Here is a 15,361-nt window from a genome sequence, read left to right on the forward strand (position 1 = left end):
ATGACAGCTGGATTTGGCACTACGGGGAACTGACTCTCAACTATTTTGTTAATCCCCCTTAGATCCTGCACTAGCCGGTAACCCCTCCCCCCACTCTTTTTCACAGGGAAGATGGGACTATTAGCAGTGCTGGACGTTCTTACCAGAATGCCCTGTTGTAGCAAGCGCTCTATTACTGGGTAAACTCCTAACTCCACCTCTGGCTTCAGAGGGTACTGTGGGATTTTTGGAGCTATCCTACCATCTTTTACTTGTACAACTACCGGAGCTACGTTTGCCATTAATCCAGTGTCCTGTCCATCTTTAGTCCAAAGTGACTCTGGTATCTGAGATGTCATTTCTTCTACTTGGGAGGGAGTCCTATTTGTCATAGTGGTATGTGACATTAATTTTGACGGGGAGTCTAACATGTCTCGTACTTCCTGAGCGTGATTCTCAGGTATGTCCAAGAATACACCTTCAGGAGTACAATAAATGACGCACCCCATTTTACACAGTAAGTCTCTTCCCAGGAGATTGGTCGGTGCCGATGCAGCCAGCAAAAAGGAATGCTTGGTATGTAAAGGCCCTATTGTAATCTCTGCTGGTTTGCTAACAGGGTAATGTTGGACTACTCCTGTTACTCCCACGGCTGGAATTGTCCTACCAGTGGTCCTCATGCCCACTGTCGAATTTATCACTGATTTGGCCGCCCCTGTGCTACAAGAAAGTTTAATGATTTACCAGCTACATTGATTGCAATTTCTGGTTCACTTCCAAGACTTGCAATCAATTTTACTGGCTGCAGATTACAGGTATGGCCACACCCCTATTGGGTATGGTGACCTACCTGAATCCCGCTGGCAGCAACTACTTGTGAGGGAGTTAGCTGGGAACTACCAGAGGTTTGCCAATCTCTGTTTGGGGGGTATCTTTTTGTTTCCCCTGCATGTGGCTCATAACTCCGTTTCTGCGGACCTTGCTCCCAATGTCGTGTGTCGTGTCGTTGTCTAGGGGGTTGGTATGAGTTTCGTACATTCTTTACTCTACAATCTCGTGCCATGTGTCCCTGTTTATGACAAGAATAACAAGTAACCACACTTGACTTACCCACAGGGTTTGGTGATACAAACAAAGGCTGCCTTGTGGTCAGGGCCTGTATACTTACGGCCATTAACTTATCACTTTGTTGTTCCCTGTGTCTGGTGATGTTCCTATCGTGATCAATAGCAGCCTCTCTCAAAGTAGCCACAGACAGACCTCGCCAACATGGTTGTGTGGTCTGTACCCTAGTCTTCAATGACTCTTTTAAACCATCCATCAGTACCGATACTGCTACTTCTCGATGGTTTATGTTTGTTTTAATGTCCTCTATGCCTGTGTATTTTGCCATTTCTGATAATGCTCTGTGAAAATACTCTGCAGCTGTCTCTGACTCCTTCTGTTTAATGGAGAATATCTTGTTCCATCTGACTACCGCTGGGAAATATTCTTTTAACTGTAAGTTTATTCTTTTTACATTGTCTTTGTTGTACACATCTGTAAGAGGTACATCCTGATCTAATCCGCAATCAGCTAAAAATTGAGTTGCGTCAACATTGGAGGGTAAACATGCTCTCAGCAATATCTGCCAGTCTTTATTGTTGGGCTCTACAGTGTTACCTAAGTCTCTGATGTATTTTTGACTGGCAACTAAATCTTTTCTAGGGTCAGGGAATTCAGACACGATGGTCCTTAATTCCATTCTGGAAAATGGGCTATACATGGCAATGTTCCTCACAGGGGTGACCCCTGTTGTGTCAGTTTTCCCATTTGGAACAGCTATTACCCTAACAGGATTAACTCTAACAACATCACTCTGTGTGGGTTCTACAGCCTGTGGTGAAATGGCTTCAGCATAGTGTATGGTGCCGTACTTACCTGTAGACACGACCTCACCTATCCCTCCGCTAGGGGCCTTTGTTACTAATCTCGTGGGTGGAGCTGTGCCTACTGTGGTCTCTGCAATGGTGGCTGCTAGAGAGAGCGCTGAAATTGTTGCCGATTCGTCTTCTTGATCACACTCCTGAGGAAAGTTCAAAACAGGGTACAACTTGCACGGGTTAATACTTGCGTTGGTTAATTGGTTAACATTATCGTTAACATTTATACAGTTGCTAAGTGTTTGTGTGTTACACCTTAGTGCGTCATTCTCCGCAACCAATTTCTCTCCTGATATGTATGGTGGCGGTGGGGCCGTGGCTATCAGTTTTCCGATTGAGCCAGATCCCGCCGCCTGAGCCAATCCTCTCTGTATGTCACCTTCCTGCTGCCACAACTGCAAATAATCGTAATGTTTGATTCGTCTCTTTGTTGATTTAATGAGACATATCCTTCTCCTTAAATTCGTTAACACTTCTGTGCTGAAGCTACCTACTCTTGGGAATTTCTCCCCGTCATGTACTGTCATTCTCTCCCATTCATCACATAAAGCTTCTGTGTGACTTCCGTATTTCTCACACATTACATACCTTGCCGACCCAATTGGTCGGTTCACTGAATCAACCCGAACCGAGGTTGATCGCCCCCTACCTGAACAAGTGGCCCCCATAGTTCGAAGGTGTTGCTTTATTTAACCAACCCTTACGCAAACCAAACGTCCAAAATAGGCTGACGGTGGCGGTTTACCGAGTACCCCACTCACTCGCCCACGCCGACCAATACGACCTGATCACACCGATATGGTGCTGGCGTACTCGACCTAGGGCCCCTGCGACCTGAACCTCTATTTACTGGAACCTGTGAGGGTGCTCCGAAGAACACTTACTCTTTCCAGTAACTATTGGTTGCTGGATAGTTCCTGAGTGAGCAGCGAACTTCCCTTAAAATAAAAAAAGTTACACAAATCACGTTAGAATGTACAAATAGCGTTTATGACCTTCGTACACAAATAGTACCGGTCAGGTTTACTAATGCACACAATTACGTGCGGTACAATCGTTTAGTACACAAGCAACTAATCTTATGTACTGAGCGACCAGTGGAATCGAAAATTTCGGCTGCGAATTCCTTCAGCCAGAGCTTATATGGCCTATATGGGTGTTGCACCAACCCTTTCTTGGTGTTGTGCCTGTGGACTGTATAGCGGACTTCCTTGTCTGCTGTACCTGAACCTGTTGGTCTGCTATGACCTCCTGGTCTGTTACAGTATGACCTCCTGGTCTGCTACACTCTAATGCTCAAATTGTATATTTAACCAGGGATGCCTCCCTAGCCACCATGTACGTCACTTACACGCATGTACCTCACGAGAACTCGACTTTTCTTGTGGTTCAACCTGTAAAATTGTATACAACACACTCACTCACCACATGTACACTTTTGTTTCTATTTCTATTTCTGCGCAGAAATTTCTCTTTAGACCAGATGTGTTACAAAATTTTTTTTGCGCGCGATTTATTGCCTGGCGTTATTTACCGCGTGGCGCTACTTATCGCGTTGAGAGGAGAGAAAAAAAACTTGTGATTTGAGTTACGTGGGCGTACCCGTACGCTCCGTTGCGTAATATACGCTGCGTGCGTCAGCCCTTGGATTGCGTACGCAAGTCTCAGTCTTTTGTTAGAGACACGTGTACGCAAAGCAAAGATCCACCGTAACACAATTTATACGTTTATCAACTATAGAGCTGGCAAACAGGAGAGTGACATACGAAAATACACCAATGAAAAGGAAATGCAGATATATGTGTGTGCGTGCGTGTGTACGCAAGACAGAAAAATAAACAGTTTTAAAAAAAACACTATTGTTTTGTTCTTACCTCCGGTTCCCGGATTCCTTCAGCACCCTTTACTAAGAGAAGCAGACGCTTATCCAAACAGCACTACGAGGAATATGATCTCCCGCCCTTTGCTGCTGGATAATGTCTGCTGAAATTACCTAGTGCAGATATGTGAAGGACAGGGCGAGCCGCCAATTGATAAAGCTAAATATTTATCGTATATAATACCCTTTATGAGGTCTAAGAACACTGTACGCTATTTATGTATGAAGTACCGTAAGGGTACGCTAGTTGCGTAACAATCGCTTTGCCGTGATCGAGACGCTCAAGCGTCACGTTCACTCACGGCCAAGAGATCACAGGCAGGCACGTTATTGGCTGTTAACTAAAGTAATGATTCGCTGTAGCGTAGCGAACGCTCGGGACCACGAGGAGATCACCAGCGGAGCTGACGCTCACTATATTAAACCTTTGTATCTAAACCATAAACAGTGTATTGTGCAGTAAAACCTTAGTGTAATGTTAGAGAGTAAATGCAACACAGTATAACCTTATTACCTTAAAAGCTGTTTGAGCGTCACTGACGCTCTGAGAATACTTAATACTATAAGAAACACACAGATACCGTGTTCAGGGTCCAACGCCTAAAATATATATATATTATGAATGCTATACTTGTAAAAGAGTTAAACACAATACAAGTCATACACTACAATATAACATAGACTACCTAACCAGATAACTACACAGGAAATACAATACAATACAATTTAAGGGAAAATGAGTGAGAAAGAGAAGGAGAGAGAGAGAGAGAAATTGAGAGATTGGCCCACAATAACAAGAGAGAAACAGTATGATTACGGAGAAAAACTTACGCACAAGGGGAAACGATCGCATGCGCCTCGATATCCAGCTCACGATTATCAGCAATGGGAACCGTTGAAGAGAGTGAACTGGATATGGTCGGCCTGCCTATTTATGCCCCACACACAATGCAATTCAATGGTCCCTACAATCTTATTGTTCATTGGACACAGGAATTCGGCTTCGCATTATAACAAAAGGTCATAGGTTGATTCATACAGGTGGGCTGTGACTATTTCCAACAGCTCAGGTGGGAGGGAAACTGGGTTTCCCGCCGCATGGGTAATAAAGTGCAAATAAGGTAAATGTTCATAAACTTCTTATGTCCATAACTATTCGCACGAGCGATTGATCTGCTTCAAACCAACACCGGAATATTTCTAATTAAATATTCTTCCGATGGATACTAAACACCACTGTATTACTCCTGTCTGACCCTTCGTATCAAACAAAGAGGGATTTCTCTGTTCATGAACATTCTATATTAACCAAACTTGCAGAATCTATCAAAGGGACCATGATCTACAAAATACATTATATAGTGAAAATATGTGATGTTTGAGTCGCACGCTACGATCGCATAAACTCTACCGTAAATACGCATACCATGCGCCTGCGGGTGCCCGCGACTGTGAGTATGCGTACGTACGGGAGAGCTTACGCATGCGCAGCACGGACCTGTGTGAGGTGCAAATATGGTAGTGTGCATAGAGATATTTTTCTGACTTTGACACAAACCACAAGTATTGCTGATGTGACGCTGCTATAGGAATATGCAGGTAAGCATGTTCCAAGGCCAGAGCTATAGAGCAAAGGGTTTCCATACGGAACTTGGAAACTTTCACAAACTTGTTCAATGCCTTGAGGTTGAGAATGGGCCGGGAGGACCCATTTGGTTTCGGGACTAGAAACAGCAGAGAATAGTACCGCCGGCCCCTCTGAGCAAGAGGCACCTGTACTACGACTCCTGTATCCAGGAGGGTCTGTACCACCGAATGTAAAGTGTTTGTCTTTGTCTGGTCCAACGGGACGTCTGTCCGGCAAAATCGATGAGGGGGTCAGTTTTTGAAGGCTATGGCGTAACCTCGAGTGACGACTTCCCGTACCAAGGCATCTGAAGTGGTCTTCACCATTCCTGGGTATACCCTAGAAGCCGGCCCCCCACCCTGGGATCCCCCAGGGGGAGGCCCGCCCCGTCATGCGGTAGGCTTATCGGTTTTGGAAGCTGGCTGACGGGCTGCCCAGGCTCTTTTGGGCTTCGGCTTACCAGGTTTGGAAGTGCGGGCCTGCTTGTTGTACGCCTGACCTTTTGCTTTACCTGAAGGACGAAAGGAAGTACCTTTAGTCTTCGACACAGAAGGAGCGGTACTTGGCAGACAGGCAGTTTTAGCAGTAGCCAAGTCAGCCACTATCTTATTTAAGTCCTCCCCAAACAGAATATCTCCCTTGAAAGGGAGTACCTCCAGGGTTTTTCTAGAGTCCAGATCCACAGACCAGGATATCAGCCACAATATCCGGCGAGCCAGGACTGATGTAGTAGAGGCCTTGGCTGCTAGGATACCGGCATCAGAAGCCGCCTCTTTAATATAGTGAGAAGCTGTGACAATATATGACAAGCATTGTCTAGCATGGTCAGAAGAGATTTCAGCTTCTAACTCCAAGGCCCATGCTTCAATAGCCTCTGCAGCCCATGTTGCTGCAATAGTGGGCCTTTGTGCAGCACCCCTGAGGGTGTAAATCGCTTTCAGACAACCCTCCACACGTTTATCCGTAGGCTCTTTTAGAGACGTGACGGTAGTGACAGGTAGAGCTGAGGAAACCACCATCCTAGCCACATGTGAGTCTACTGGAGGAGGCGTTTCCCAATTTTTAGACAGCTCTGGCGCGAGGGTATAGCGAGCCAGCATCTTCTTTTGAGGCACAAACTTCTTACCCGGGTTTTCCCAGGGTTCCTGACGTATATCCACTAGGTGGTCAGAGTGAGGTAAAACTTGTTTAACCACCTTCTGACGCTTGAACCTATCTGGTTTCTTAGGAGGGACGGATGGCTCGGGATCATCCGTAATCTGTAAAATCAACTTAATAGCCTCCAAAAGATCAGGAACATCCACATGTGAACTACCCTCCCCATCAGCAGTATCTGTGTCAGAATCTGTGGGGTCAGTGTAAGTGCCATCTTCATCAGACGAGGTGTCAGTGACAGCAGTGGATTGTGAGGAGATAAGAGCTCACTTAGAGGACCCCTTGGTCTTAGGCGAGCGAGGGTCAGACTTTTTAGTAGTCAAGGACTGGTTCAACTTCTTCAATTGAGCAGATAAATTGTCCGCCCACGGTGGGTTAGCTGCAGGGACCACATACGGTTGCAACGGCATAGGGGGTCCCATAGGGGGTGTTAGTTTATTAACTAGCGTATGCAGAAGCGTGGAAAAAGCAGCCCACGGTGGGTCATTATGTACCTCCGTTGCCACAGTCCCACCTGGGGGCAAGGAGCCCCCAGAACCAGAGCCCACAGCTGCTATATTCTCCTCATATGGATTTGTGGCTTCAGCAACACCTGCAGTGTGTTCCGCCCCAGAACCGTTACCTTCAGAAGCAGATATGATATAACTTGCAGTATCAGGTAACACAGTACAATTGGTAGCAGCACAATACCTCTTACCCAAACCCCTGCGCAGTGTAGTCAGCACAAGCACAGATATAGGAGAGATATGGTGACTAAAATCACAGAGAAAAATACGTATTAAAGTATATATTGTGAAAATCCTATATAAATATAAAACCTGACGCACCAAGCCCCCTCAGGTTATAGAATATAGGGATAGCAAGTTGAGTGAGAGACACGAAATGGAAACCACTCAGCAAGCTAATGCACACACATATAGTCACAGTTGTACAATGCAGAGGTTATTACGAACAATAATACTGTACTGGACTAGCTTATATAGCTATGTAGTCAATAGATATAACACTGCACAGTAAGAACTGGATGTATATCACAGGGTAATTGTACTAGAAAACCCTGACTAAATGCACTCTTTCTTAACTAACACTGTCTAATAGGCAGGTAGAATACTTAAGTGTTATGTAAAGTCACAGCGCTGACAACCAGGCGGCTTTACACAGGAGGATTTGCCCAAGCAGACCCAGGAACAGTGTAGCTGAGAGAAATGGTGCCCAGACACTGACAGGGAGTGAGGAAGAGACAGATATGCAGCTCCAGGGTGGGAACATTTGCGGGAAATGGCGCCCTGGGGCTGGGGGAGGGGCTCCAGGTCTAAGCCTTATACCCCTGCTGGCAAAACCACCGGGTACTGTGGGCTACTATTAAGCTGGTTTTAAGGGAAAACCTGACCTGCACCCATGCCCTGGTGATCTAGTGGGATTGCCTGTACTGCCACAGTGTCCACTGTCAGCACGCGCGGCCCGCCTCCCACTGACCGCGCCGGATCGCGATAAAGTACGGGTCTCGCAAGCGGGACCCACTCACCAACTCCCGAAGCGCGGCCACTTGTGTGTCTGACCATGGAAGAAAACCGGAGCCTCCTGCTGTAGTTACCCGGCAACCAGGGCTCGGGAGTGTACAGCGCCGCTGGGGAGAGATGGAGCTGCAGCAGTGAATGTCAAAAGACATATACACACTGCTGCAGCCCTTGAAGTCTTCACTTTTCTTCTCAAAAAGCTCTTTTTAGGGCTGCCCAGAGCAGCCCATCTGTTATGTGCCTGCTATCTGCGGCACCAACTACAAAACTGAGCTCCTGTGCAGGGAGGCGGGGTTATAGAGGAGGCGGCGCTATGCATTCTGGGAACAGCCAAAGCTTTTCAGCCTGTTCGTGCCTCGGCTCAAGATCCTACTCTACACCACTATGTCTATCCTTGTAGAGCCCAGTGTACCCCGCAGCAGAAAAAAGGTTTTTGTTAAGTATTCTTACCATATAAAACTGTAGACCTCAGCTTGCAGACTCATGGGGGTCGATTCAATTCACAGACAGTTGAATAGCGCCGGGAATAAGCTCCCGGCGCTATTCAATTCAGCTCAAGTTAAGTCAGTGAAAGCCCGTTCTCCCGGACTTAACAGGTTGATTTGTCGGGAGAACGGGCATTCTCTGACTTAACTCCCTGCTGCGATGCTGATTCCCGACAGAATCAGGCTTGCGCCGGCCGCCCGGCAGCACTTTTGTTGGATTTCCTCTCTCATCCCTGGGGGGTGAGAGAAGAATTCCCGACAATTGAGTGTTACTTGGCGCTGTATTGAATAGCGCCAGGAGCCGATTCCCGGCGCTATTCAACTGTTGGTGAATTGAATCGACCCCAATGCGGGTAAACTGCTTTAGATGGGACAATAAAGCTTTGAAGTAACAACAAAATATGTTATGAAAAATAAAAACCTAATACAGCGGCTGTGTAAAAGGTACACATTGCCTGCATTTCCTGGTATTTAGTCACTTTCCAAAATCTGTCTGCTCCCCAAACCGAATGACGTTTCCTCTTGGCTTGGCTGCAATCCTATTCCTGTATATGTAATCCTGTATATGACTATGTATATGTAAATATTACTACGTCAAATAAAGGCAGCATTATTGCCACATTGAAAGTTGGGATCGGTATGAAATACCTACAATCAAAATCCCGACAGCAATTGACCGACGGTCAAAATCCCGACAAGGTAAAAATCCCGACATGGACAAAATACAGACAAGGTCAAAATAAAATGTCGACATGTCAAAATGCAGACACAAGTTTTTCATTGGGTTTTGGTGTGTATGTCAACATAGGTCGACATGGACACCATATAAGTGTACCACTGCGCTCGCCGTGCTTCGGGCACACTATTATATTCCCCCTCCAGGTCCACTGGGATGGTAAAGTATGAACAAGTCGGTTTCAATGAAAAAATCATGAAAAACCTATGTCGGTATTTTGACCTTGTCGGTATTTTAAATGTCGGTATTCTGACCATGTCGGAATTTTGACCGTCGGTCAATTGCTGTCCGTATTTTGACCGTAGGGATTTTGATTGTCGGTAAATTGACTGCATCCCTGAAAGTTTATTAATTTTTTTTTTTCAATTAAGCAAGTCAAGTAGCAGAACAACAGGTTAGCTGCGCCGTCTCAGCATTCATTTGAGGTCGGAACAGTTGTCCATTATAACTGCATGCCCACTCTGGAGGAGTGCTGCTGTCTCCGTAGAAGCTTTTGGGGTCCTTCAAAATGGTTCTAAGGGGAACACATAATTATTGACATGTCCCTTTGCAAGAGTCAGGAGGTCTGATAAGACGGCTGAGAGAGAAACCGAGGAGACAACTTCGGGCCTAATTCAGACCTGATCGCAACAGCAACTTTTTCTCTAATGGGCAAAACCATGCAGCACTGCAGGTGGGGCAGATATAACATGTGCAGAGAGAGTTAGATTTGGGTGGGGTGTGTTCAAACTGAAATCTTAATTGCAGTGTAAAAATAAAGCAGCCAGTATTTACCCTGCACAGAAACAATATAACCCACCCAACTCTAGCTCTCTCTGCACGTTACATCTGCCCCACCTGCAGCGCAAAATGGTTTTGCCCATTAGAGAAATTTTTTGCTTTTGCAATCAGGTCTGAATTAGGCCCTTTATTTGGAGAGGTCATGAGACAGCCGAGTAATGCTGACCTGATGTAAGAGATCCGCAGGTAAGAGAAGATGCAAGTCCACTTTGTGCAAGACAAGAAACCCCTGTCCTACAGATAGCGTGAGGCCACAGTGACTGGCTGAAGAAGGAACCCAGCTATTCAGGAACTATGTATTCCTGTGGGCAGCCACTAAAGAAAGCTGTAAGTGGCCCAGCTACCCCGATGGGAGAGGGGCCTGGGAATGAGGTGGGCTAAGTGTCATTACTACTGACAGTGGAACACATAGGTTTGACCTCAGAGTTTGCTGGGCAGAAATGCCACTGGCCATACAGCTGCTACCTGTGAACTAACTCCTGGCAAAATACGCGTGCACTGAATGAGTATTTAATCTGTGCTTATAATGTGAGAGCAGGTTTTTCCTGATATTCCATGGGTATGTGCCAGTCTTTGCAGATGTTCACCCTCTCTCTTTACAGACACGGGCACAATTCCATGAGTTTTATTCCATCACCAAAATTTGGCATGTTTCAGGAATGTCATTATAAGGCAGTGAGAAGTGACAACAGACTACTGGGTCCTGATGAGAAGCAGAAAACGATCGCTCAAGTACTCCTACGGAACTTCCGAAATTACTTCTAGCAGTCATATACTGTCCCTTATTGCACAAGCATTTTTGTAGGTGGCAATGCACAATCATGAGAACACTGGTACCTTAAAGTGAATGCCGTAATACTGTGGGTGGGACCAATATGTATAAGGCTACAGCCTTCTTCTTCAAAACAAGGGCCTCTTTTCCATTACCAGATGAATTGAAGAGCGGACACTTACCATGCTTGAGTCAATGACTTGTCCTTGCCCTGATCTTGTGCGTTCAAACAAAGACATGACAATGCCAAACGCACATATGTAGCTGCCACCCGCGAAGTCAGCCAGCAGGTTAAGGGGGAAACTTGGGTTCTCGTCTTTCTTTCCAAGTTTCGATAGAAGGCCTAGGAGGCACCAAGAAAGGAAATTTCACATAGACGTTATCATTTTCAAAACTGCTGAGCTATAATGATGTATTTCTGGTGCAATAGACACATTAGAATGTAGGCCAGAGAAATGTTACATGAGAAGGATTTCACGGATGGTAACCCTACAGTAGATCAAATCAAAGCCAAACTTTCATCACAGGCACAAGTTTATTTACCATATTTTATTAGGGTAACAGGTGTTTTAGCAACATATAATTATATTACTTGGTTAATTGTAAGCGGACATTGCATGTCATGAGCATACCTGTGAGAGAGAGATAGTTGATGTCATGACCCGCTGCTTTCGCGTATTTTCCCGACTGCCCGAACCCAGTCAGCCGAGCGTAAATGAGTTGCGGATTTTCTTTGAGAATGACCTCAGGACCGAGTCCCAGGTTCTCCATAACACCTGTATATCAGACCACAAACCGATTCAGTCGTCTATTTGTAAACCTGATGCCAGTGTTAAATATACAAAAAGACAAAAACAAAAATCTTTTTCAATCTAGATAACTGAAAGGAAGGGGGGGGGGGTGGATATTAAGGGGTATATTCAATTGAAGTCGAAAGCTGCCGTCTGTCGAAAATATGGCAGTTTTCGACTTTTTAAGGTCGAATCGTGATTCGGCCTATTCAATATAACCCAAATTTTTTCGACAAGTCGATGAATTCGGAATAGCTGCCGATCCACGTGCTTGTGTCAAAAATGGGGCCAAAACCGTAAGGTTTTGGCCCCCTTTTCGACCATCTCAATCCGACATAAAAAAATGTCGGACTGAGATGTGGGACCCAGAGGAGGAGAGAGGGGAGAGCTGCAGGGAGATGGGGGACAGCCACCGGCAGACGGAGGAGATCAGCGCTACAGCACAGCGCTGCAGGAGGATGTCACACAGCCGCGCCGCTCACGGCAAATTCCACCCGGCTCCAGCAAGTGAGATCACGCTCGCTGGAGCCGGGTGGACACTGCCGTGAGGTCGGGCGGCTATGTGACATCCTCCTGCAGCGCTACTGTAGCGCTGATCTCCTCCGTCTGCCGGTGGCTGTCCCCGCTGGTCTCCCCGCGTCTCCGCCCCCTCTCCTCCTCTGGGTCCCTCATCTCAATTCAACTTGAAAAAATCAAACTGTGATAAGATTGAATAGGGGTTGTCGGATTCATTCTGACAAATGCATGTCGGATGGGATCTGACGCTAATTGAATATACCCCTAAATTTTCAGTAAAGTGCCAACGTAATGTTCCACTGTGCACAGCCCTAAGATTTACAGTCACACAACAATGTTTAATCTCTATCAGATCCCGATGGGTTGCGAGGGCACGGGCGGAGCCTCTAGGGCCTACAGTAATAACCGGTGCTGCCACATTAAAAGTAGTTGGGTTAAAGAGCGTGGTACCAAGGTGAGTGTAAATCAGCCACAGATACTATCACCTGGGGGGGATGTAGTTATGTGACCGGCGGTCAGTAGACCGATGGTCACATAACCTCCCCCTACATCCCACTCTCTCACAATCCTATTCCCACTCGAGGGTGTCTACAACACTCATAGAGTAGGAATAGAACTCGTGGCAACCGTAGGTCACCACCGAGCCCGGAAGGGGTTGCTGCATTCGCCACCACCCGCCGGGATTCCGGCGTCGGTATGCTGACTGGCGGTCATGCATACCACACCCCACTTGGAGATGCACCTATCTGCAGTTGTCCGTGCAGTGGCCCTGTCTACTGTTTGATACTGATTATCAAGCCTGTACTTGGTGCAAATAAAACCCCTGGAATCAGGTGTCTAACTCTGCAGAGCCGGCTGTCATGTTCCATACAGTACCCTCATTGGACTTTGCCCCAGTTACTGCCCAGTTATGTATTATTTAGCCACCAGTGGAGTTACAAATAAAATGCATACGACTCTGCATCAAGGGCACTTACAGTAGCTCTGGAACGTGCGCATTGCAAAAAGATACCCTCTACAAAAATGTGCAAATTCAACTCAACATCAGGCCCTATGTCCTTTATAGGTCCTAAGTCTTGTTGGGGCATCTTATGTTCACAGCCAACACAGATCAAATTTAAGGTTACGGATGGTCAAGGAGCCACATGAGGGCCGATAAGCGGCTCATTTGTGTTCTTCGTCAATGTTCTTTAGGACAGACTGTATTTTCCCTGTAGACATGAGAGTGTCAGTGCTGGGCATGTACACAGACTGTAGAAACACGGTCGCTTCTCACTCACTTACCGTCATTATCAGTGACTTATGCCGTGGCCTCCAGCTTACATTGCAATAACATGTTGCTCTGGTTCCATGGCATTAGTAGCAGGAGTGGAGGAATATCGCCCATCCCTCCCCCATTATTATAAGCCTTTATTTAGAAGTGTTGACATATTACGTAGTTCTGTACAGAACATGGGCAGAATACAGTAATGCTTGTGGGGAGCTGCAGACCCGCATGGATATATACACATCTGCCAGTAGCAGTAACACTTCCTGGTACAGGTATATGCACGGATAATAATGAGGGTGCCGGTCACAAACACTAGACAGCTGTTTCTGATTGGCTGATTGTGGATGCACCACTTAAATAGGTAGGTGATTTCTTGAGAATTCTACAGAATCCTCTTCAAACTCCTCACCCTCACATACAAGTCCATCTCTAATGCCACTGCTCCCTACATCTCCAACCTCCTCTCCCTTCATACTCCCTCCCACCCCCTACAGTCGGCCAATGACCGGCGCCTCTCCTCTGCCCTGGTCACTGCTTCCCATGCTTGAGTTCAGTATTTTGCCCGTGCTGCACCCCTTCAGTGGAACACGCTCCCCCGCTCCATTAGACTCTCCCCGACCTTGCAAAGCTTTAAACGGGCACTAAAAACCCACCTATTCATCAAAGCGTACCCCTCCGATGCATAACCTAGTCCTGAGGCCGCTCCTTCATCCCCCTGCCTTATGCCTTGGACATCTCTGCTTTGCTTACATACAGGCTACCGCTTGCTTGCACCTCATGTCATCTGTCTGTCGCCCCTTCCCACTAGATTGTTAGCTCTTCAGAGCAGAGCCCTCTTTCCTCCTGTTGTCAAAGCCCTCTTCTCGACACATTTCACTCGCAGCTCTCCCATACTCAGCGACCATCTTTACCCACTTCTTCTCCTGCTAGTAAATGCTAATCTCTATCTATGGCTGCCAGCCCCAAGTAGTACAATGATCACTCCCTCGCTACTTACATCTAAGCTGTATTATGTATTGAGAATTGTGGTGCTCTGTTATCTGTACTCTATTTTTGTTATTTATTTACTGTAATGCTAAGTTTTGTCTCCCTGTGCTGTCCTCTGTACGGCGCTGCAAAACACTTGTGGCGCCTTCTAAATAAAATGTAATAATAATAATAATATTAATAATTGATCCTGTATACAGATATGTCCTCATACAGATAGCCTCAATACGCCATGCTGCACAAGTTGCCTGATGCCAGTGATCCTCCAGGTCCCGTGCAACTCTAACGTTGGGCGTCTTTTTTGCCAAAAATGCGCCTTAGTCACAACGCGTGTGACTAGGACACCCGAGGAGACTGTGCTGATTAAAGGGGTAGATTTAAGATTAGTCATTATGGGGGAGAAGTGGTATCAGCGTACGTGTTATGTGCTTCTCCCCCCTTGCATGACTGTTGGGCTGTGTGCAAGGTGAGTGCTGTACGCCCCAGTATATATTGGTGCAGCTATCTGCAAGACAGTGCGAAGATATGTGAGACAATGTACCGTTCAGACACCTGCAGCTTTCTAATTGGACAGCTGCAGGTGCCATTGCCCATACACCACAGCTAGGGCTGTCCCCGACTGTGAAGGCTGCTGGCTCCGGGCTGCACAGGAGATCTTGCATAAATAGCGAGATCTCGCGGATGTTGCGCGCAGCCAGCCAGACAGGGAGATACAGCGCGTCGGCACTAGGTGATGCGATCCCTGTCAGCTCCACAGCGCCGGAGGGGTTCAGGCAGACAAGATGTTAATCTTGTCAATGAAGCTTCATACAATACCTGCGGGTATAATACATCTACCCCTGAGTCTGTATACAGAGCAGGACAGAAATGTATTGGAAAGCAGCACTTTGTATACAGATTCAGAGACACAGATATACAAGTGTTAGCACGAAGACTAAAACCAAT

The 15,361-nt window shown here is 46.5% G+C and overlaps 1 protein-coding gene across 1 annotated transcript in view; it reads right to left on the reverse strand.

Annotated features, from left to right (window-relative positions):
- The window catches only part of AMACR (alpha-methylacyl-CoA racemase), a 79,929-nt gene that overhangs the window by 49,988 nt on the left and 14,580 nt on the right, over nucleotides 1-15,361 (reverse strand). The window contains exons 3-4 of the mRNA XM_063925108.1: nucleotides 11,485-11,628; nucleotides 11,035-11,195 (exon numbers count right to left, since the gene is read on the reverse strand). Coding sequence (XP_063781178.1) covers nucleotides 11,035-11,195; nucleotides 11,485-11,628 — 305 coding nt within the window. The remainder of the gene's footprint in view (nucleotides 1-11,034; nucleotides 11,196-11,484; nucleotides 11,629-15,361) is intronic.

The sequence above is a fragment of the Pseudophryne corroboree genome, chromosome 1 (assembly GCF_028390025.1).
Source record: "Pseudophryne corroboree isolate aPseCor3 chromosome 1, aPseCor3.hap2, whole genome shotgun sequence".
Taxonomy (NCBI): domain Eukaryota; kingdom Metazoa; phylum Chordata; class Amphibia; order Anura; family Myobatrachidae; genus Pseudophryne; species Pseudophryne corroboree.